The sequence below is a fragment of the Tursiops truncatus genome, chromosome 2 (genome assembly GCF_011762595.2).
Source record: "Tursiops truncatus isolate mTurTru1 chromosome 2, mTurTru1.mat.Y, whole genome shotgun sequence".
Lineage (NCBI taxonomy): Eukaryota > Metazoa > Chordata > Mammalia > Artiodactyla > Delphinidae > Tursiops > Tursiops truncatus.
In genome coordinates, this window is record NC_047035.1 from 117,548,756 (window position 1) to 117,570,491 (window position 21,736).

At 38.1% G+C, this 21,736-nt stretch overlaps 1 protein-coding gene and 1 non-coding gene across 5 annotated transcripts in view; both read left to right on the plus strand.

Moving 5' to 3' along the window:
- The window catches only part of SCAPER (S-phase cyclin A associated protein in the ER), a 493,982-nt gene that overhangs the window by 39,021 nt on the left and 433,225 nt on the right, over positions 1 to 21,736 (plus strand). For all 4 annotated transcript variants that reach the window (XM_073801292.1, XM_019950258.2, XM_019950268.3 and 1 more), the window contains exons 3-4: positions 17,574 to 17,691; positions 20,230 to 20,300. In XM_073801292.1, the coding sequence (XP_073657393.1) occupies positions 17,574 to 17,691; positions 20,230 to 20,300 (189 nt within the window). The remainder of the gene's footprint in view (positions 1 to 17,573; positions 17,692 to 20,229; positions 20,301 to 21,736) is intronic.
- TRNAG-UCC (transfer RNA glycine (anticodon UCC)) lies at positions 1,260 to 1,332 on the plus strand. Its single transcript has one exon. It is a non-coding gene; the product is annotated as a tRNA-Gly (tRNA).

A 21,736-nucleotide genomic window follows, 5' to 3' on the forward strand; every position in this document is an offset into this window, starting at 1 on the left:
TAGAGTGGCAGAACATTCTAAATAGCAGAGAGAATTCTATATAAATGCCTTGAATTAGGAGGGAGCTTGGTGGCTGTAGGGAACTGAATAGAAGTCAGTGGGGTTGGAGCATGACAGACAAGAAGAGTAATGGAGGGACTTCCCTGGTGGCACAGTGGTTAAGAATCCACCACAACTACTGAGCCTGCTCTCTAGAGCCTGTGAGCCACAGCTGCTGAGCCCGTGCTCCACAACTACTGAAGTCCATGTGCCCTAGGGCCCATGTGCCACAACTGCTGAGCACCGTGTGCTGCAACTACTGAAGCCCACACATCTAGAGTCCATGCTGTGCAACAAGTCAATGAGAAGCCTGTGCACCTCAACAAAGAGCAGCCCCCACTTGCCACAACTAGAGAAAGCCCATGTGCAGCAACAAAGACCTGATGCAGCCAAAAATAAAATTAAAAAAATTAATAAATAAAATAAAATTTCTGAGACTCAATTTATCAAAAAGAAAAGAAAAGAAAAGAAAAGAGTAATGGAAGATGAGGCTAGAGAGATAAACAGAGGCTGGTTTGTGCTTTGGTAGATAATGCCAGATTTCCAAAGTGGTTGTACCAGTTTAGCTTCCTGTCAGCAGTGTAAGCAGTTGCCCCAACTCCTCACCACCATACAGTATAGTCATTTATTTAAAAAAAAAAATTTAGTATTTCCGGTGCCTGCTTTTGAGTAGCTTTTTGTATGGTAATTGGTTATTTTTGTATCTTTTGTGAAGTGCCTATTTTCCTGTTGGGTTGTCTTTCTTTTTCTAATTGATTTAAGGAGTTCTCTATCTATCCTGGGTACAATACCTTTGTTTCTTTTATGCATATATCTTCTTTGTGGCTTGCTTTTTCATTCTTTTAATGATGTCTTTTTAGTAGAAGCTGTTCTTAATTTCAGTGAAGTTCAGTTTATTAGTTTTTTCCTTTATGATTAGTGCTTTTTGTGTCTCGATTAAGACTTTTTTCTTTACCTGAAGTTCATGAAAATATCATCCTTTATTATCATTATTTTTAGCACCTTTTATTTTGCTATAATTTCAAATTTAAGAAAGGTTGCAAGAGGAGTACAAGGAATTCTCATATATTCTTTAACTAACTTTACCAATTGCTAATTTTGTCTCTTTTCTCATATTCTCTTTCTCTTTTTCTATATGTATGTGTGTGTATATAAAACATGCAGATGTGTATAAATGTATATATACACAATATGTGTATCTAAAATTACACATAGGGAGTTCCCTGGTGGTCCAGTGGTTAGGACTCTGCACTTCCACTGCAGGGGCCCTAGGTTCGATCCCTGGTTGGGGAAGTAGGATCCCACATGCTATGCGGCAGAGCCAGAAAAAAAAGATCATGTAAACATACAAACACATATACATATGTACCTATAGACATGTACACGTATTTGCACACACATATATTTGCACAAACATGCATATAGTATATGCATGTTATGTGCATAAATATATTACTCTTCCATGAACCATTTGAAAATATTTTGATCTCAAGGAGACAGCAGTGAGTGGTCCTGAAGAGAGATCCTAGTTCCCTGCTCAGAAAGTGAACCTGGGTAGCCTGGGTGAAAACCAGGAATCCTAACCACTTGACCACCAGGGGCTAGAGGCTAGAAGCAAAGTTGCCCTGGCTCTTGCCCCTCACTGAAAAATAAATTTCTCAAGGAGGCAAAAACTGTAAAAACAGGAACAAAGTTTATTACTAGAGACACAGCACAAGTGGGAGAGCACAGAGAAACAGTTTATTTAAGACAGAAGCAAGACAGAGATACACACCTGTAGAGAAAGGATGTGGGTGTCCTCCCTAATGAGGAGGAGTGCACCAGAGAGGTGATTCAAATCACTTACATAGGGCACTTCTTCCTGGTCTTTGTTTACCTTTGGCCAATTATCTCATTTCTTTCCCACAGGGACCTGTCCTAGGGCCCACCCTGAAATGTGTGTGCATCTTTTTGCCAAGATGGATTCCAGTGTAGAGGCCTCTGGGGAGGTTGACACCACCTCTTATGGGGTGGCGCCCCCTCCCCTTTTGACCCCAGAGGAGCCTTTCTGCACACGTGTAGTTGGAGAGGTCTCCTAGTCCTTAAAAATGAGAAATATGTGGTCTCTTTATCTTTCATCCAAGCAAGACTCAGCTCCTCCTTGCTCCTGCCATTATCTTTCTCTTGGAGTATCTGTCCACAGGGGACAGATTCCAGGTGCTCAGCCTGGGGTCCACCTATCTCCTGCCTAAATTTGAAGCTAGCATACTCTTTTATCCCTAGATATTCAGTGTATGTTTCCTAAGAGCAAGGACATTCTCTTACATGACCACAATTCAATTATCAAAATCTAGAAATTTAACATTCATATAATACTATTATATAAGCCACAATGTAGTCAAAGTTTGTCATTATCTCAGTAATATCTCTTGTAGCTATTTTTTTTCTTGATCCATTTAGTTATCATGTCTCTTTGGTCTCCTTTAACCTGGAATAATTCCTGAGACTTTCTTTGCCTCTTTTGACTTTGCCATTTTCGAAGAGTACAGGACAGTTATTTTGAAGAACGTCACTAGATTCTGGTCATGTTTCCTTATTATTAGAGTCAGATTTTGTATTTTTGGCAGAATAGCACATGAATGATGATGTGTCCTTGTCAGTATATCACATCATGAAGCATATGATGTCAGTTTGTCCTACTATTGATCATGTTGACTCTGATCACTTGGTTAATATAGGATATTGTCAGGTTCTTCTATTTAAAGTTTGCCTTCTCTTTTGAAATTAATTTGTCAAGAGATACTTTGATGCTATGTAAATACCCTGCAACTCATCAAACTGTCTACCCATTAGTTTTAGCATCCACTGATGATAATAAATATTAATTAAAGTAGATAATAAATATTTGCTTTCTTCCCAATTATCTGTGCGCCTGTCTTTCAGGCTTTCTGGATTTTTTATTTATTTACTGTTATAATCTATTACTACCATTTATTTTGATGCTCAGATTGTCCCTGATTTAGCTGGTGGAAACTCCTTCAAACTGGCTCTTGTGTCTTTTCATATGCTCCTATTATTCTCTGAGTCTTTCTATACTTTCTAGTGTAACAAGCTGTTCCAGGTTCACCTTATATTTTCCCTCTCATTCTTTTTCTCACCTTATTACATGTGCTAGGAACTTCAGTACAGTGATTCATGGAAGTGGTGATGGTAGGCATCCTTGTCTCTTTCAAGATTTTATCATTAAATACGCTGTTTGTTATAGTTTGTGAAGAATTTTTATCATGGATGATTGTCCAGTTTTATCACATGCTTTTTTCATCTGCTGAAGTGAGCATCAAACTTTTCTCCTTTATTTTGTTAATATGGCAAATGACATTCATTGATTTTAAAATGTTAAATCAGCCTTGCTTCCTGAAATAAAATCAACTTGATTGTGATGTTTTACCTGGATTCAGTTTGCAAGCGTGAGTGTGTGTGTATGTATATGTAATTTTCACATTGTTACTTTTGAAAGAATTTGAACGGGTAATTTACTTCTCTTGTCCTCTTAGGTTCTCATATCCTAAATGTGTCACGTGGGACTCTATGAGTTGAGATTTGATCCTTCTTTTTTATTCTCTGGAAGAATTTAGTGCAATTTTTCCTTCAGTGATTAAGAGAATTCACCAGTGAAACCTATCTGAGCCTGGATTATCTTTTGTGGAACTTCTTCAGTAAATATTTCTTTAGTATTTAAAATTTAAAAATTTCTTTAATAAATACTCAGATTTTCCTGTTTCCTTTTATGCCAAGTTTGGTTGTGTTTTTCAAGGATTTTGTGCATTTCATCAACATTTTCAAATTTATTGATACTATTTATAGCATCCTTTTATGTTTTTGACTTCTGGAGATTCTAGAATCTGTAGTGATGTTCCTTTTTTTTTCTTGATATTGGTTATTTTTGCCTTCTTTTTTCTTTTGTTTGATGAGCCTTGCTAAGAGGTATATATGTTTCTTGGTAAACATTCTGAGCACTTACTTTCTTAGATTATATAGTGAAGAGTCAAACATAAAAACTTTAAGGCTGATGTGTATGCTTTTTATTGAAACATTTAGTTTTTTTTTTAACATCTTCATTAGAGTATAATTGCTTTACAATGGTGTGTCAGTTTCTGTTTTATAACAGAGTGAATCAGTTATACATATACATATGTCACCATATCTCTTCCCTCTTGCATCTCCCTCCCTCCCACCCTCCCTATCCCACCCCTCTAGGTGGTCACAAAGCACTGAGCTGATCTCTCTGTGCTATGCGGCTGCTTCCCACTAACTATCTATTTTACGTTTGGCAGTGTATATATGTCCATGCCACTCTCTCACTTTGTCCCAGCTTACCCTTCCCCCTCCCCGTATCCTCAAGTCCATTCTCTAGTAGGTCTGCATCTTTTGTCCCATCTTGCCCCTAGGTTCTTCTGACCATTTTCTGTTCCTTTTTTTTTTTTTTAGATTCCATATATATGTGTTAGCATACGGTATATGTTTTTCTCTTTCTGACTTACTTCACTCTGTACGACAGTCTCTAGGTCCATCCACCTCACTACGAATAACTCAGTTTCGTTCCTTTTTATGGCTGAGTAATATTCCATTGTATATATGTGCCACATCTTCTTTATCCATTCATCCGATGATGGACACTTAGGTTGCTTCCATGTCCTGGTTATTGTAAATAGAGCTGCAATGAACATTTTGGTACATGACTCTTTTTGAATTATGGTTTTCTCAGGGTATATGCCCAGTAGTGGGATTGCTGGGTCGTATGGTAGTTCTATTTGTAGTTTTTTAAGGAACCTCCATACTGTTCTCCATAGTGGCTGAACCAATTCACATTCCCACCAGCAGTGCAAGAGTGTTCCCTTTTCTCCACACCCTCTACAGCATTTATTGTTTCTAGATTTTTTGATGATGGCCATTCTGACTGGTGTGAGATATCTCATTGTAGTTTTGATTTGCATTTCTCTAATGATTAATGATGTTGAGCATCGTTTCATGTGTTTGTTGGCAATCTGTATATCTTCTTTGGAGAAATGTCTGTTTAGGTCCTCTGCGCATTTTTGGATTGGGTGAAACATTTAGTTTTTGAACAAGCCTCTGTAAAATCTCCCTATGGCACTAGGTGGCACACTGTGACTTTGGATGAAAATACATATATTTTGTTTAAGTCTCTTGGAAGAAAAGAACCTGTGTGAAAATACTGTTTGAAATAGACATCTATAATGTTTTGAAGTATCTCAGACTCATTTATTGCATTTGAAACCCTGATGCTTTAATTAAAATGTTTAAAATTGCATTAAGTTACTACTGACATTTTTATAAGAATAGGATTATTAAAATTGATTATAATATATGAGTTTTTACTGAAAAGAGTCCATTCAGCATATACTGCAGAAGGCACTTGTGCTTTAAACTGAAAAATGGTTTTCAGTCATGTGTTGTAAGATGAGTGTTATAATGTTTTTCCTTATGAAGTATTGGAATTAAGAATGAAGACAGTGTTGAGCTGGTGGCTTTTTCTTTGAATATGTGTATGTGTACTAAGTATAAAAGAACTAACTACAAAATTTGTGGTAGAACTGAAATGTTTATGGAAGAAGACAATATTAGGTTTCCAATTTTCTGGTCTAGCAGTACTACATTGTTGCTCTCTTGTGGTCATTTTAGTTCCGAGAAACTCATTACTTTATGAAGACTCTTGAGTTATAAAGTAAAGAATAGTGGATTTTATGATCTGAGATATATATATATATATGTATATCTACCTATATAATTTTCTGTGATTGCATAAGAGAATTATCTGAAAAAGAGATGAAAAGTAGACCACCTATTTAAATGTATTCATCTGGCCTGAAAGGAATAGTGATACATTTTGGTTAAAACAATGCTTAGATAACCTAAATGATAGATGCCAACCTAAGTTATATAATCATTGGGCGATGTCTTTAAGCAAAAGGAGATTTTATGATGTTACACTGATTGGAAAGTATGGGAATAGAAAAGAGATCATTCAAGTATTTTGCACAGAATGGAGCTGGAACATTGGTCACGGACTAATGAGTCTCAGTGAAAGCTTATGAGTCAGGTAAGTAGATGCCATGTGGATATCCAGGGTAAGGTCAGAGGAATGAAGGAATGTGGAGGCAGGTATTTATTTTAAAAATATAAATAGTCAAGTTTTGGAGAGGGAAATTTGGGTTAACTTCATAGCACAGAGTATTAGAGTGGAAGAGAGCAGTCTTTGTTTGCCTAATAGTTTGAGCTGGGTGGTTCATTCGTGTACACTGAAACTCAGTTCCTGTCACTCGCAGCTTTAGCTTCTTTGGTTATTCCCTGTTTCCCTACATATGCAATTTCACTTCCTATGGATCATTCCCATCAGCATAAAACCATACTATCATCCATCTTAAAAACCTTCTCTGTTCATTTTGCTTTCTTCTTTCTCTTTTCGCCTGTACTACAAAACTCAAAAAAAGTTATTTATACTTACTGTCTCCATTTTCTCACTCAACATTCTCTTGAACTCTCTTGAGTCAAGGTTTTTGACCCTACTATTCTACTGAATAGGTAGTAATAAGTTATTCATTTATTTATTATAAATTATTACTTTTATCACTTCCTGGCCAATTCAAAGCTGTCAGTCTCACTGTATCATTGCTTCAGTGAGAGCTGTTTTTCCCTCCTCTGTATGCTTTTAAGTTTTTCTCTATGTTTCAGGCTATCATCAGTATTTCTGTGGTTGGTTTAGGCATGGTTTTCTTTGTATTTATATTTATCATGCTTGGAGTTTGTAGAGCTTCTGGAATAATTGAGCTTATATCTGTTGTCACCTTTATTTATTTATTTTTTACATCTTTATTGGAGTGTAATTGCTTTAAAATGGTGTGTTAGTTTCTGCTTTATAACAAAGTGAATCAGTTATACATATACATATGTTCCCATATCTCTTCCCTCTTGCGTCTCCCTCCCTCCCACCCTGCCTGTCCCACCCCTCTAGGTGGTCACAAAGCACTGAGCTGATCTCCCTGTGCTATGTGGCTGCTTCCCACTAGCTATCTGTTTTACGTTTGGTAGTGTATATGTCCATGCCACTCTCTCGCTTTGTCACAGCTTACCCTTCCCCCTCCCCATATCCTCAGGTACATTCTCTAGTAGGTCTGTGTCTTTATTCCCGTCTTACCCCTAGGTTCTTCATGACAATTTTTTCTTCTTAGATTCCATATATATGTGTTAGCATACGGTATTTGTCTTTCTCTTTCTGACTTACTTCACTCTGTATGACAGACTCTAGGTGCATCCACCTCACTACAAATAACTCAATTCCATTTCTTTTTATGGCTGAGTAATACTCCATTGTATATATGTGCCACATCTTCTTTACCCATTCATCCGATGATGGATGCTTCCATGTCCTGGCTATTGTAAATAGAGCTGCAATGAACATTTTGGTACATGACTCTTTTTGAATTATGGTTTTCTCAGGATATATGCCCAGTAGTGGGATTGCTGGGTCATATGGTAGTTCTATTTGTAGTTTTTTAAGGAACCTCCATACTGTTCTCCATAGTGGCTGTACCAATTCACATTCCCACCAGCAGTGCAAGAGTATTCCCTTTCCTCCACACCCTCTCTACCATTTATTGTTTGTAGGTTTTTTGATGATGGCCATTCTGACCCATGTGAGATGATATCTCATTGTAGTTTTGATTTGCATTTCTCTAATGATTAATGACGTGGAGCATTCTTTCATGTGTTTGTTGGCAATCTGTATATCTTCTTTGGAGAAATGTCTATTTAGGTCTCTGCCCATTTTTAATTGGGTTGTTTGTTTTTTTGTTATTGAGCTGCATGAGCTGCTTATAAATTTTGGAGATTAATCCTTTGTCAGTTGCTTCATTTGCAAATATTTTCTCCCATTCTGAGGGTTGTCTTTTGGTCTTGTTTATGGTTTCCTTTGCTGTGCAAAAGCTTTGAAGTTTCATTAGGTCCCATTTGTTTATTTTTGTTTTTATTTCCATTTCTCTAGGACATAGGTCAAAAAGGATCTTGCTGTGGTTTATGTCATAGAGTGTTCTGGCTGTGTTTTCCTCTAAGAGTTTGATAGTTTCTGGCCTTACATTTAAGTCTTCAATCCATTTTTGAGCTTATTTTTGTGTATGGTGTTAGGGAGTGTTCTAATCTCATACTTTTACATGTATCTGTCCAGTTTTTCCAGCACCACTTATTAAAGAGTCTGTCCTTTCTCCACTGTACATTCCAGCCTCCTTTATCAAAGACAAGGTGACCATATGTGTGTGGGTATATCTCTGGGCTTTCTATCCTGTTCCATTGATCTATATTTCTGTTTTTGTGCCAGTACCATACTGTCTTGATTATTGTAACTTTGTAGTATAGTCTGAAGTCAGGGAGCCTGATTCCTCCAGCTCCATTTTTCGTTCTGAAGATTGCTTTGACTATTCGGGGTCTTTTGTGTTTCCATACAAATTGTGAAATTTTTTGTTCTATTTCTGTGAAAAATGCCAGTGGTAGTTTGATAGGGATTGCATGGAATCTGTAGATTGCTTTGGGTAGTAGAGTCATTTTCACAATGTTGATTCTTCCAATCCAAGAACATGGTATATCTCTCCATCTATTTGTATCATCTTTAATTTCTTTCATCAGTGTCTTATAATTTTCTGCATACAGCTCTTTTGTCTCCTTAGGTAGGTTTATTCCTAGATATTTTATTCTATTTGTTGCAGTGGTAAATGGGAGTGTTTTCTTAATTTCACTTTGAGATTTTTCATCATTAGTGTATAACAATGCCAGAGATTTCTGTGCATTAATTTTGTATCCTGCTACTTTACCAAATACATTGATTAACTCTAGTAGTTTTCTGGTAGCATCTTTAGGATTCTCTATGTATAGGATCATGTCATCTGCAAATAGTGACAGCTTTACTTCTTCTTTTCCGATTTGGATTCCTTTTATTTCCTTTTCTTCTCTGATTGATGTGGCTAAAACTTCCAAAACTATGTTGAATAGGAGTGGTGAGAGCGGGCAACCTTGTCGTGTTCCTGATCTTAGTGGAAATGCTTTCAGTTTTTCACCACTGAGGACGATATTGGCTGTGGGTTTGTCATATATGGCCTTTATTATGTTGAGGAAAGTTCGCTCTATGCCTACTTTCTGGAGGGTTTTTATCATAAATGGGTGTTGAATTTTGTCGAATGCTTTCTCTGCATCTATTGAGATGATCATATGGTTTTTCTCCTTCAGTTTGTTAATATGGTGTATCACGTTGATTGATATGCGTATATTGAAGAATCCTTGCATTCCTGGAATAAACCCCACTTGATCATGGTGTATGATCCTTTTAATGTGCTGTTGGATTCTGTTTGCTAGTATTTTGTTGAGGATTTTTGCATCTATGTTCATCAGTGATATTGGCCTGTAGTTTTCTCTCTTTGTGACATCCTTGTCTGGTTTTGGTATCAGGATGATGGTGGCCTGGTAGAATGAGTTGGGGAGTGTTCCTCCCTCTGCTATATTTTGGAAGAGTTTGAGAAGGATAGGTGTTAGCTCTTCTCTAAATGTTTGATAGAATTCGCCTGTCAAGCCATCTGGTCCTGGGCTTTTGGTTGTTGGAAGATTTTTAAACACAGTTTCAATTTCAGTGCTTGTGATTGGTCTGTTCATATTTTCTATTTCCTCCTGATTCAGTCTTGGCAGGTTGTGCATTTCTAAGAATTTGTCCATTTTGTTTGTCCAATTTGTCCAATTTGTCCAATTTGTCCAATTTGTTTCTTCCAGGTTGTCCATTTTATTGGCATAGAGTTGCTTGTAGTAATCTCATGATCTTTTGTATTTCTGCAGTGTCAGTTGTTACTTCTCCTTTTTCATTTCTAATTCTGTTGATTTGAGTCTTCTCGCTTTTTTACTTGATGAGTCTGGCTAATGGTTTATCAAGTTTGTTTATCTTCTCAAAGAACCAGCTTTTAGTTTTATTAATCTTTGCTATCGTTTCCTTCATTTCTTCTTCATTTATTTCTGATCTGATCTTTATGATTTCTTTCCTTCTGCTAACTTTGGGTTTTTTTGTTCTCCTTTCTCTAATTGCTTTAGGTGCAAGGTTAGGTTGTTTATTTGGGGTGTTTCTTGTTTCTTAAGGTAGGATTGTATTGCTATAGACTTCCATCTTAGAACTACTTTTGCTGCATCCCATAGGTTTTGGGTTGTTGTATCTCCATTGTCACTTGTTTCTAGGTATTTTTTGATTTCCTCTTTGATTTCTTCAGTGATCACTTCGTTATTAAGTAGTGCATTGTTTAGCCTCCATGTGTTTGTATTTTTTACAGCTGTTTTCCTGTAATTGATATCTAGTCTCATAGCATTGTGGTCGGAAAAGATACTTGATACAATTTCAATTTTCTTGAATTTACCAAGGCTTGATTTGTGACCCAAGATATGATCTATCCTGGAGAATGTTCCATGAGCACTTGAGAAAAATGTATATTCTGTTGTTTTTGGATGGAATGTCCTATAAATATCAGTGAAGTCCATCTTGTTTAATGTATCATTTAAAGCTTGTGTTTCCTTATTTATTTTCATTTTGGATGATCTGTCTATTGGTGAAAGTGGGGTGTTAAAGTCCCATTCTATGATTGTGTTACTGTCGATTTCCCCTTTTATGGCTGTTAATATTTGCCTTATGTATTGAGGTGCTCCTATGTTGGGTGCATAAATATTTACCATTGTTATATCTTCTTCTTGGATCGATCCCTTGATAATTATGTAGTGTCCTTCTTTGTCTCTTGTAATAGTCTTTATTTTGAAGTCTATTTTGTCTGATATGAGAATTGCTACTCCAGCTTTCCTCTGGTTTCCATTTGCATGGAATATCTTTTTCCATCCCCTCACTTTCAGTCTGTATGTATCCCTAGGTCTGAAGTGGGTCTCTTGTAGACAGCATATATATGGGTCTTGTTTTTGTATCCATTCAGCCAGTCTGTGTCTTTTGGTGGGAGCATTTAATCCATTTACATTTAAGGTAATTATCGATATGTATGTTCCTATTCCCATTTTCTTAATTGTTTTGGGTTTGTTATTGTAGGTCTTTTCCTTCTCTTGTGTTTCTTGCCTAGAGAAGTTCCTTTAGCATTTGCTATAAAGCTGATTTGGTGGTGCTGAACTCTCTCAGCTTTTGCTTGTCTGTAAAGGTTTTAATTTCTCCATCAAATCTGAATGAGATCCTTGCTGGGTAGAGTAATCTTGCTTGTAGGTTTTTCACCTTCATCACTTTAAATATGTCCTGCCAATCTCTCCTGGCTTGCAGAGTTTCTGCTGAAAGATCAGCTGTTAACCTTTTGGGGATTCCCTTGTGTGTTATTTGTTGTTTTTCCCTTGCTGCTTTTAATATGTTTTCTTTGTGTTTAATTTTTGACAGTTTGATTAATCTGTGTCTTGGCATGTTTCTCCTTGGATTTATCCTGTATGGGCCTCTCTGTGCTTCCTGGACTTGATTAACTATTTCCTTTCCCATATTAGGGAAGTTTTCAAGTATAATCTCTTCAAATATTTTCTCAGTCTGTTTCTTTTTCTCTTCTTCTTCTGGGACCCCTATAATTTGAATGTTGGTGTGTTTAACGTTGTCCCAGAGGTCTCTGACACTGTCCTCAGTTCTTTTCATTCTTTTTTCTTTATTCTGCTCTGCAGTAGTTATTTCCACTATTTTGTCTTCCAGGTCACTTATCCGTTCTTCTGCCTCAGTTATTCTGCTATTGATCCCTTGTAGAGTACTTTTAATTTCATTTATTGTGTTGTTCATAGTTACTTGTTTCCTCTTTAGTTCTTCTAGGTCCTTGTTAACTGTTTCTTGCATTTTCTCTATTGTATTTTCAAGATTTTGAATCATCTTTACTATCATTACTCTGAATTCTTTTTCAGGTAGACTGCCTATTTCCTCTTCATTTGTTAGGTCTGGTGGGTTTTTCTCTTGCTCCTTCATCTGCTGTGTGTTTTTCTGTCTTCTCATTTTGCTTATCTTACTGTGTTTGGGGTCTCCTTTTTGCAGGCTGCAGGTTTGTAGTTCTCATTGTTTTTGGTGTCTGTCCCCAGTGGCTAAGGTTGGTTCAGCGGGTTGTGTAGGCTTCCTGGTGGAGGGGACTAGTTCCTGGGTTCTGGTGGATGAGGCTTGATCTTGTCTTTCTGGTGGGCAGGTCCACGTCTGGTGGTGTGTTTTGGGGTGTCTGTGGCCTTATTATGATTTTAGGCAGCCTCTCTGCTAATGGGTGGGGTTGTGTTCCTGTCTTTCTAGTTGTTTGGCATAGGGTGTCCAGCACTGTAGCTTGCTGGTTGTTGAGTGAAGCTGGCTGCTGGTGTTGAGATGGAGATCTCTGGGAGATTTCCGCCGTTTGGTATTACGTGGAGCTGGGAGGTCTCTGTGGACCAGTGTCCTGAAGTTGGCTCTCCCACCTCAGAGGCACAGCACTGACTCCTGGCTGCAGCACCAAGAGCCTTTAATCCACACGGCTCAGAATAAAAGGGAGAAGAAGTACAAAGAAAGAAAGAAAGAGGATAAAATAAAATAAAGTTATTAAAATAAAAAATAATTATTAAGAAAAAATTTTTTTTAAAAAGTAAAAAAAAAAAACCAATGGACAGAATCCTAGGACAAATGTTGACAGCAAAGCTATACGGACAAAATCTCACACAGACGCATATACATACACACTCACAAAAAGAGGAAAAGGGGAAAAAATAGCAAATCTTGCTCGCAAAGTGCACCTCCTCAATTTGGTATGATCCTTGTCTATTTAGGTATTCCACAGATGCAGGGTATATCAAGTTGATTGTGGAGGTTTAATCTGCTGTTCCTGAGGCTGCTGGGAGAGATTTCCCTTTCTCTTCTTTGTTCTCACAGCTCCCGGGGCTCAGCTTTGGATTTGGCCCTGCCTCTGCATGTAGGTCCCTGGAGGGCGTCTGTTCTTCACTCAGACAGGACGGGGTTAAAGGAGCAGCTGACTGAGGTGCTCTGGCTCACTCAGGCCAGGGGGAGGGAGGGGCACGGAGTGCGGGGCGAGCCTGCGGCAGCAGAGGCCTGCAGGATGTTGCACCAGCCTGAGGCGCGCCGTGCGTTCTCCCTGGGAAGTTGTCCCTGGATTCCGGGCCCCTGGCAGTGGTGGGCTGCACAGGCTCCCCGGAAGGGAGGTGTGGATAGTGACCTGTGCTCGCACACAGGCTTCTTGGTTGCGGCAGCAGCAGCCTTAGCATCTCTTGCCCGTCTCTGGGGTCCGCACTGTTAGCCGTGGCTCGTGCCCATCTCTGGAGCTCCTTTAAGCAGCGCTCTTAATCTCCTCTTCTGGCGCACCAGGAAACAAAGAGGGAAGAAAAAGTCTCTTGCCTCTTCGGCAGGTCCAGACTTTTCCCCGGACTCCCTCCCGGCTAGCCGTGGTGCACTAACCCCTTCAGGCTGTGTTCATGCCGCCAGTCCTCTCTCCCTGCGATGCGGGGTAAGCCCGAGCCACAGCTCCCAGCCCCTGCCCGTCCCAGCGGGTGAGCAGACAAGCCTCTCAGGCTGGTAAGTGCTGGTCGGCAGCGATCCTTTGTGCGGAATCTCTCCGCTTTGCCCTCTGTACCCCTGTCGCTGTGCTCTCCTCTGCCACCCGGAGTATCCGCCCGCGAAGGGGCTTCCTAGTGTGTGGAAACCTTTCCTCCTTCATGGCTCCCTCCCACTGGTGTAGGTACCATCCCTATTTTTTTTCTTTTTTCTTTTGCCCTACCCAGGTACGTGGGGAGTTTCTTGCCTTTTGGGAGGTCTAAGGTCTTCTGCCAGTGTTCACTAGGTGTTCTGTAGGGGTTGTTCCACGTGTAGATGTATTTCTGATGTATCTGTGGGGAGGAAGGTAATCTCCGAGTGTTACTCTTCCTCCATCTTCCCCCTCTCTCTGTTGTCAACTTTATATTATCAAAGACATTAGTGGAACAGTTGGTGAAATTTAAATAATTACTCTAATTTAGATAATAATTTGGATCAATGATAATTTCCTGATTTGATAGTTGTAGTATATTTATATAGGGGAGTGTCTTTGGATATATGAAATACACATTGGAGTACTTAAGGGCAAAAGATATGATGATTGCAGTTTATTCTCAGATGTTTTAGGAAAAAGAATATATGAGGATATTTTGAGGATTCTTTGTGCTAATTTGTAACTTTTCTATAATTTGAATTTATTTTAAACTGAACAGTAATATATATTTCCCACAGAGCAACACCCATTTGTTTACATGTTGTGTATGGCTGCTGTCACACAAAATGGCATGATTGAGTAGTTGTCATAAGAGACTGTATGGCCTGCAAAGCCTAAAATAATAATTGTTTATTGTCTGGCCCATTGTAGAGGAAGTTCGTGGACCCCTGCCCTAGAGTGTAGTGACTTTTTTCTTCTCTCAAAGTCATACTAATTAATACGTTCTTTTGTTTGAGAACCGTGTGTTGCCTTTCTTTCACATACTCCCCAAATAAGCCAGCAATTAAAATTTACCAGTACGTGAGGGGAACCCAGAAACTAAAGAGTAACATATTACAGGTATATAATGTAACCACACTGAAGGGTTGAGGATGAGACGAAATAATTTAAGTAATTTTGGAAAACAAAATTTAGTACTTTGGACACTGTAAGGCTAAAGATGGAACTGTATAGAAATATAATCTTGTTAGTAAGTGTGTTTCTCACAGAGATGTGGGTTAGCAGTTATGAAACTACTTTATTTTATTTATTTATTTTTTATTACTTTTGGCCACATGGCGTGGCTAGTGGGATCTTAGTTCTCTGAGCAGGGATCAAACCTGGACCCTCGTCAGTGAAAGCACAGAGTCCTAACCACTGGACCGCCAGGGAATTCCCCCTTTTTTTTTTGAAACTACTTTATGTATATATTAGAATTGAACAGGTAAGTAAATATATTTTAGATGATGAGAGCTGGGTTTCTTACTGTTGGAGAAAGAAATTACGAATAAGGAAAGGGGAAGGCTAAAATGAACCTATGATGTAGGATTGAAATCAGAGGTATTGGGACTTCCCTGGTGGTCCAGTGGGTAAGAATCTGAGTTCCCAGTGCAGTGGGCCTGGGATTGATCCCTGGTCAGGGAACTAGATCCTGCATGCATGCTGCAACTAAGAGTCTGCATGCTGTAACTAAGAAGCCCGCATGCTGCAACTGAGAATTCCTTATGCCGCAGCTAAAAGTCTGCATGCCTCAACTAAGAAGCCCACTTGCTGTGACTAAAAAGCCTGCATGCCGCAACTAAGGATCCTGCATGCTGCAAGGAAGATCCCGTGTGTTGCAACTAAGACCCTGTGCAGCCAAAATAAATAAATATTAAAAAAAAGAAATCAGAGGTGTCAGAGGTATTAATATAAACTCACAGTTTTCAATATCTCTATACAGATAGATACAGAAATACAGATGTGTTTATTGTGGATTAGTGTGCATACATATAGTTCCTGTTACCTGTCATGATACTATGGGTTGACTAGGTGGTTTTTCTGCCCTGGGGTGCTGGGATGGCAGCATTCATCCGGGGGCTTGACTGGGCTGCAATGTCCAAGATGGCTCAGTGGATGTTGTCTGTCAGCTGGGAGTTCAGCTGGGCCTGTCCATCAGTGCTGACTTTACGTGGTGTCTCTACTGGTGGCTTTGGCTTCTCATGGCATGGATGGCTGGGTTTCAAGAGTGAATATCCTAAGAAGGAGCATTCCAAGAGACCCAGGTAGAGACTGCAAAGCTTCTTATGACCTATTTTCAGAAATTATGCAGTGTCACTTCCACCTCATTTTATAGGTCAAAAAGCAGGTCACAGAGCCAGGTTCAAAGGGAGGGGATTACACAAGGGCATGAACACCAGCAGGAGTGGTTTATTGAGGGGAAGGGGGGCATCTGGAGACTAGATACCATACTGATTAATTCATATATTAGTTTTTGCTCTTACGTGTTTGGTTCACTCATTTGGATTGTTAATTCTTTGAGGATACGTATATTACCTTATATTTTTGTATTCTTCTCGGTGTTTTACACAGTGCTTGGCACATAGTAATTGTCCAGTAAATTTGTTGTTGACTAAGGATTCCAGGGATGCTAAGAGTTTAGACTGGCAAGAACTAGAAGAGAAGATGAACTCACTCATTAGTTGGACTAGGATTTTGGGCTGGGCCAGGAGTGAATTCTTTTCAGAAAGAGGTAGATTTCCCACATGGAGTTAAGGGTTGGGCAAGGAGGCTGCATCCTTGTGCTCATAGGGATGCTTTAGAGCTGTTTTCTTTTCATAGATTCTTGACTTATAAAAATGGGCTATTTTCTGGTATTGAAGAACCTAGAGGCAGGACAGGAATAAAGATGCAGACGTAGAGAGTTGACTTGAGGCCACGGGGAGGGGGAAGGGTAAGCTGGGACGAAGTGAGAGAGAGGCATGGACTTATATATACTACCAAATGTAAAATAGATGGCTAGTGGGAAGCAGCCGCATAGCACAGGGAGATCAGCTCAATGCTTTGTGACCACCTAGAGGGGTGGGATAGGGAGGGTGGGAGAGAGACGCAAGAGGGAGGAGATATGGGGATATATGTATAGGTATAGCTGATTCACTTTGTTATAAAGCAGAAACTAACACACCATTGTAAAACAATTATACTCTAATAAAGATGTTACAAAAGAATAAAGTAAAAAAAAAAGTAAAAAAATAAAAATAAAAATATAGAGAAGCAAAAGAAGACAGTAAAGGCATCCATGATCTTATTACAACAGAAAAAAAAGGACTATTTTCATATAGCATTCATTAGTGGGAAGGTAATTTCCTTTACATTACTGGATCTGGCTTCCATTGGCCCAGAGTTTTGTTGGGGCTGAACCTGTAGGCTAGTGTTGCTTTCAGCTGTGTGGAACTAGAGAAAGCAAGAATACACACACGCACACACACACCACTTACATGTATACATACACACATTGTGTGCAGTAGGGCAGAGTTTAAAATTTTGCAACTTAAATATGTTAGTTTACAGGAATTATTATTTAGATCCCAATCACTTGGAGATAAAATTATGCAGTGGAAATTTACAGCTGAGTGAAAATTTACTTTAGCAGTATCTGTAGGGAAAAAAATAGGAGTCTTGAAAACATCTTTTGTTGCCGAGAGCTTTCAGAGGGAATATGTACCCTCTTTAACCTGTGATACATATGGGGGAGTGGTGCTGAAATGGGTACACAGCAGTGTTTGTGCTCCTTAGGACAGTTTTTCAAACCTTAGGTTGAATTCATTCTTGAAATGATTTATTTATTTTTCAAGTTGTAAAATTCAGTCTTTTTAGAAGTAAAAAAGATCTGGGACTTACTCTTATTTCTGTCTAAGCACCTTTCCGATCCCAAATTAGTTTTAAGTGTTTCCTTTCTGAGAAAATAATAGAAATGATGAATTTGTCTGCCAGATATATTTTTTATGTTGACTAATTTAATAAACTAATACATGTTCTCTTTTCTGTGCATAGGCTTCATTCCAGCGCTCCAATAGTCATGACAAAGTAAGGAGAATAGTTGCAGAGGAGGGTCGTACAGCAAGAAACCTAATAGCTTGGAGTGTTCCACTAGAAAGCAAAGATGATGATGGTATGTATTAAAAAAAAAGTTTCATTTTTGTTGTAAATTAGAAGAATGTATTTAGTCTTGAACAGTAGACAGACTGAAGACTGTTTATAATTAGAAGTCTTGGGCAAATTAGTATGTATTAAATAAGAAATAATTTTTAATTGATTTTTTATCTTACCTAATACACAAATGAAAATGATATTGTTAGTTTCACTGTTTCACATAGGAATGAAATTGGCTGTGTTATTATGACTGGCAGATTAGGTTTTTTTTTAAAGTTTAGGAGATTTAGATTTTTTCTATCCTCAAGTCCATTCTTTACGTCTCCGTCTGTCTTTATTCCTGTCCTGCCCCTAGGTTCTTCAGAACCATTTTTCTTTCTTTTTTAGATTCCATATATATGTGTTAGCATGTGGTATTTGTCTTTCTCTTTCTGACTTACTTCACTCTGTATGACAGACTCTAGGTCCATCCACCTCACTCATTTGTCAGTCTTATTAGGTATTTTTAGAGAGCAGTTCTTTTGGATCACAAAAACTATTAAATAGAGGTGGAAATTAAATTTTTCTTTTTAAATCTAGCTCCTTACTAGCTAAAATTGTCATATGGAGCTTACTATTACTTCATTTCTTTTATAGAAAATATATATCAACATTATTTAGTACAAAAGTGGCAAGAAACCTAGAAATATCTCATGGTTGCTCTATGTTATAAATACTGTTTTATGAAATTTTCTCATTTTTCATGGGTTATTCAGAACACAATATAGTCTGAAGGTGTTATTATTAAAATTGCTTCTATTCAAAAAACATAAAAGGAAAGAAAATATAATAATGAATCCTATATCTGTATATATCCTGATATTGCACATAAGTACATAAAAAATTGGTCAGTACTATTTTTTTTTTAGTTCGTTTAATTAATTAATTAATTAATTTGGCCGCGTTGGGTCTTCGCCTCTGCACGAGGGCCCTCTCTGGTTGCGGCGAGCAGGGGCCACTCTTCATCGCGGTGCGCGGGCCTCTCACCGCCGCGGCCTCTCCCGTTGCGGAGCACAGGCTCCAGACGCACAGGCTCAGCAGTTGTGGCTCACGGGCCCAGTTACTCTGCGTCATGTAGGATCCTCCCAGACCAGGGCTCGAACCCGTGTCCCCTGCATTGGCAGGCAGACTCCCAACCACTGCACCACCCGGGAAGCCCGACCAGTACTATTTTAAAGCTTCATTTATGCTTATTGCAAACTAATGGAAATAAGAGCACAAAGAATTAGAACGTTCTGAATATCTATAATAATGATGACAAAGGAAAAATGTTAACTTCATAATTTTTAAGGATTATTTTATATTGTTAAAACGTTGCCACTTACAGAAAAATCTTTATTTTGCTTTTTAAAAAGTATCAACTCGTTCTTGTTTTATGGCTGTCATCTATACTCAGATGTTTCTGAGGATGATAATTCAATTTTTAAAAGTTTTCTTCTGTTCTTTGTTTTATTCCTGTCTCCTCTGGTATTTGTTCTAAGCTGATTATTCTCCTGGATATTCTAAGAAGCCTCTGATACATTGTTCTCTATGATGAAAGGATGAATAAAAGGCTGTGTGGGGGTGGAGAGTTCTCTGCCTCCACCCCTGGTAGAACAGTGAGGGAGGCCCTCTGATGTGCAGATAAATTGATAGTAGGTGTTATGGTTCATTTCATTTGTACTGCTTCAGGGGTCTTGGCCCAAAATTATTTTGCAAAAAGGAAAACGAGTCTGTTGTACATTACAGAATTTTACTCCTGTTTTGGAATAGCTCTCAAGAATAGAGTGATTATAAAACAGTAGTTAGTGTCTTTCTTATAAAAAAGAGCAAGTGAGAAAGCTGTATCTGCTGCAGAAATACAAAGAACTGAAAATGTCCCTTTTCAAAATGAAACTATATATTTCATAAATCAGATAAATTAAAACAGAAAATACTGAGTTTTTATATGGTAAAAAAATGTATTCTTGGGCTTCCCTGGTGGCGCAGTGGTTGAGAGTCCGCCTGCCGATGCAGGGGACACGGGTTGGTGCCCTGGTCCGGGAGGATCTCACATGCCGCAGAGCGGCTGGGCCCGTGAGCCATGGCCGCTGAGCCTGCGCATCCGGAGCCTGTGCGCTGCAGCGGGAGAGGCCGCAGCAGTGAGAGGCCCGCGTACTGCAAAAACAAACAAACAAAAAAAACATGTATTCTTAATTTTATTGTCAAACTAAAATTTGAATTCAAAGAACTATTTTCACAGGAGCTATATATAAGCTGAAGAGTGTCACTAACCTGATTTTGTTTTTAAATTATCAGACTATCTGACTTCTTGAAGAAGTTGATTTTCTTCCTATTCTGAGAAGCCATTCAATAAAAGCAGTCTCTGGGACCTTGGAAATTTGTTTTTTATGACATCTGTAGTTCATGTTGGCCATGTATAGATTGTTCTGTGGTCTCTGGAAGGAGATTATGTGTTAGTATGCCTGGATAATTTGCACAGTTCAGTTTTATATTATCTGTTTGTTGATCTATATATTTATCTATTTTTGCCTTGAAGGAAAATCTAAATGTCAAACTGGTGGAAAATCAAAGAGGACAATTCAAGGCACTCATAAAACGACAAAACAGGTACAGCATATACAACTGTTTACTTTTTTGTGATTAATTTCAATTATAAAATCTAATTTTTCAGGATTTGAATATTGCATATTTTATCTTCATATAAAAATTTAATGTAACATCCTTTATTTAACAAATGTGTATGTAGTATTATGTGCCTAACTTGTACTAAATACTTTACAGATATTAATTTGTTTCTTATAACAACCCTTTGATGTAGGCATTATTCTTCATTTACAAATGAGAAAACTGAGGTAGAGAGAGGTTATGTAACTTACTAGTAAGTGACACAGCCAAGATTTGAACCCATGCCATCAATTTCTACAGTTTATCTTCTTAACTCCTCTGCTGCACCTGCCATATTTGTGATTCTTCTATGATTTACTTTCTAGGTATAATGAAGTCTTTTGGATGTAGGATAATAAAGATGTATTGAATCTAAAATTTTTCAGATTGTTCTACTAAAATTTTAGAGAACACAAGCCTACCTTATTTTTAAAAGTGTTTTGGCATATTTATAGTTAGCTCTGTAATCTGTAGTTATTTTCCCTGAACTTTTCATATATATTATTTTAGTTTGATGTTATTAAATATACCAATATGTATTATGTAAACCCCAAACTACACATAAGGAAAACATGGACTTCTAATCAAGGTGGCATTGTGAGTTCATAAAATATTCCCTAGTCCTCTCATACAAGAGGCATCAATGATAAAATATTTTTTAAAAATTAAAGAGACAAGGGATTTTCAAAAATAAAATAAAAATCTCTCTGGATCAGAAATAAAACAAACACATATATTCACAGATAAGTGGAGTTGGGGACACACTTACTGGACAAGTCCTATATAAGGGAGGCTGAAACACCCTGATTGTGGTGGGAAAACAGATCCAGGCTCATGGCATAAAACTTTAGGCTTGTGCAGTGTTCTGCACTAGGAGACAAAGAACACTACAATCTGCCTGGGGTTGTGGCCTGTGATAATTGACATCTGAAGCAATAAAAGAGAGTGGCCCTCTGGTTCATGACTGGGTCTGCTATATTCTTGAAGGATGAGAGCTTTAAGTCCCCAATAAAAGGCCTCTGGAAGGGGACCATGGTGGGCCAGATGATGGTAAACATAAAACTAGTACACATGTAGTTAGGGTGAGCGAAGTGAAAAACTGAAATAAAACAAACTTAAATGCAAAATAAGTTTGCAAAACAAAATATCAAGGCACATGAGGAAAATAATACCGTAAGATATAAACAACACATTCCACAAATGAGAGAATTTACTCCTGAGGTAATGAAAAATGGTCATTTTTCTAAAGAGGACTTTCAAATAAACAAGTTTAAATTCCTCAAAGGAAAGATTAAATATAACGCAAAAAGGAAAATTCTGAAATAAAAGATGGATATGAATTTTGAACATTTATAGATAAAAGTGAACATCTTACAAAT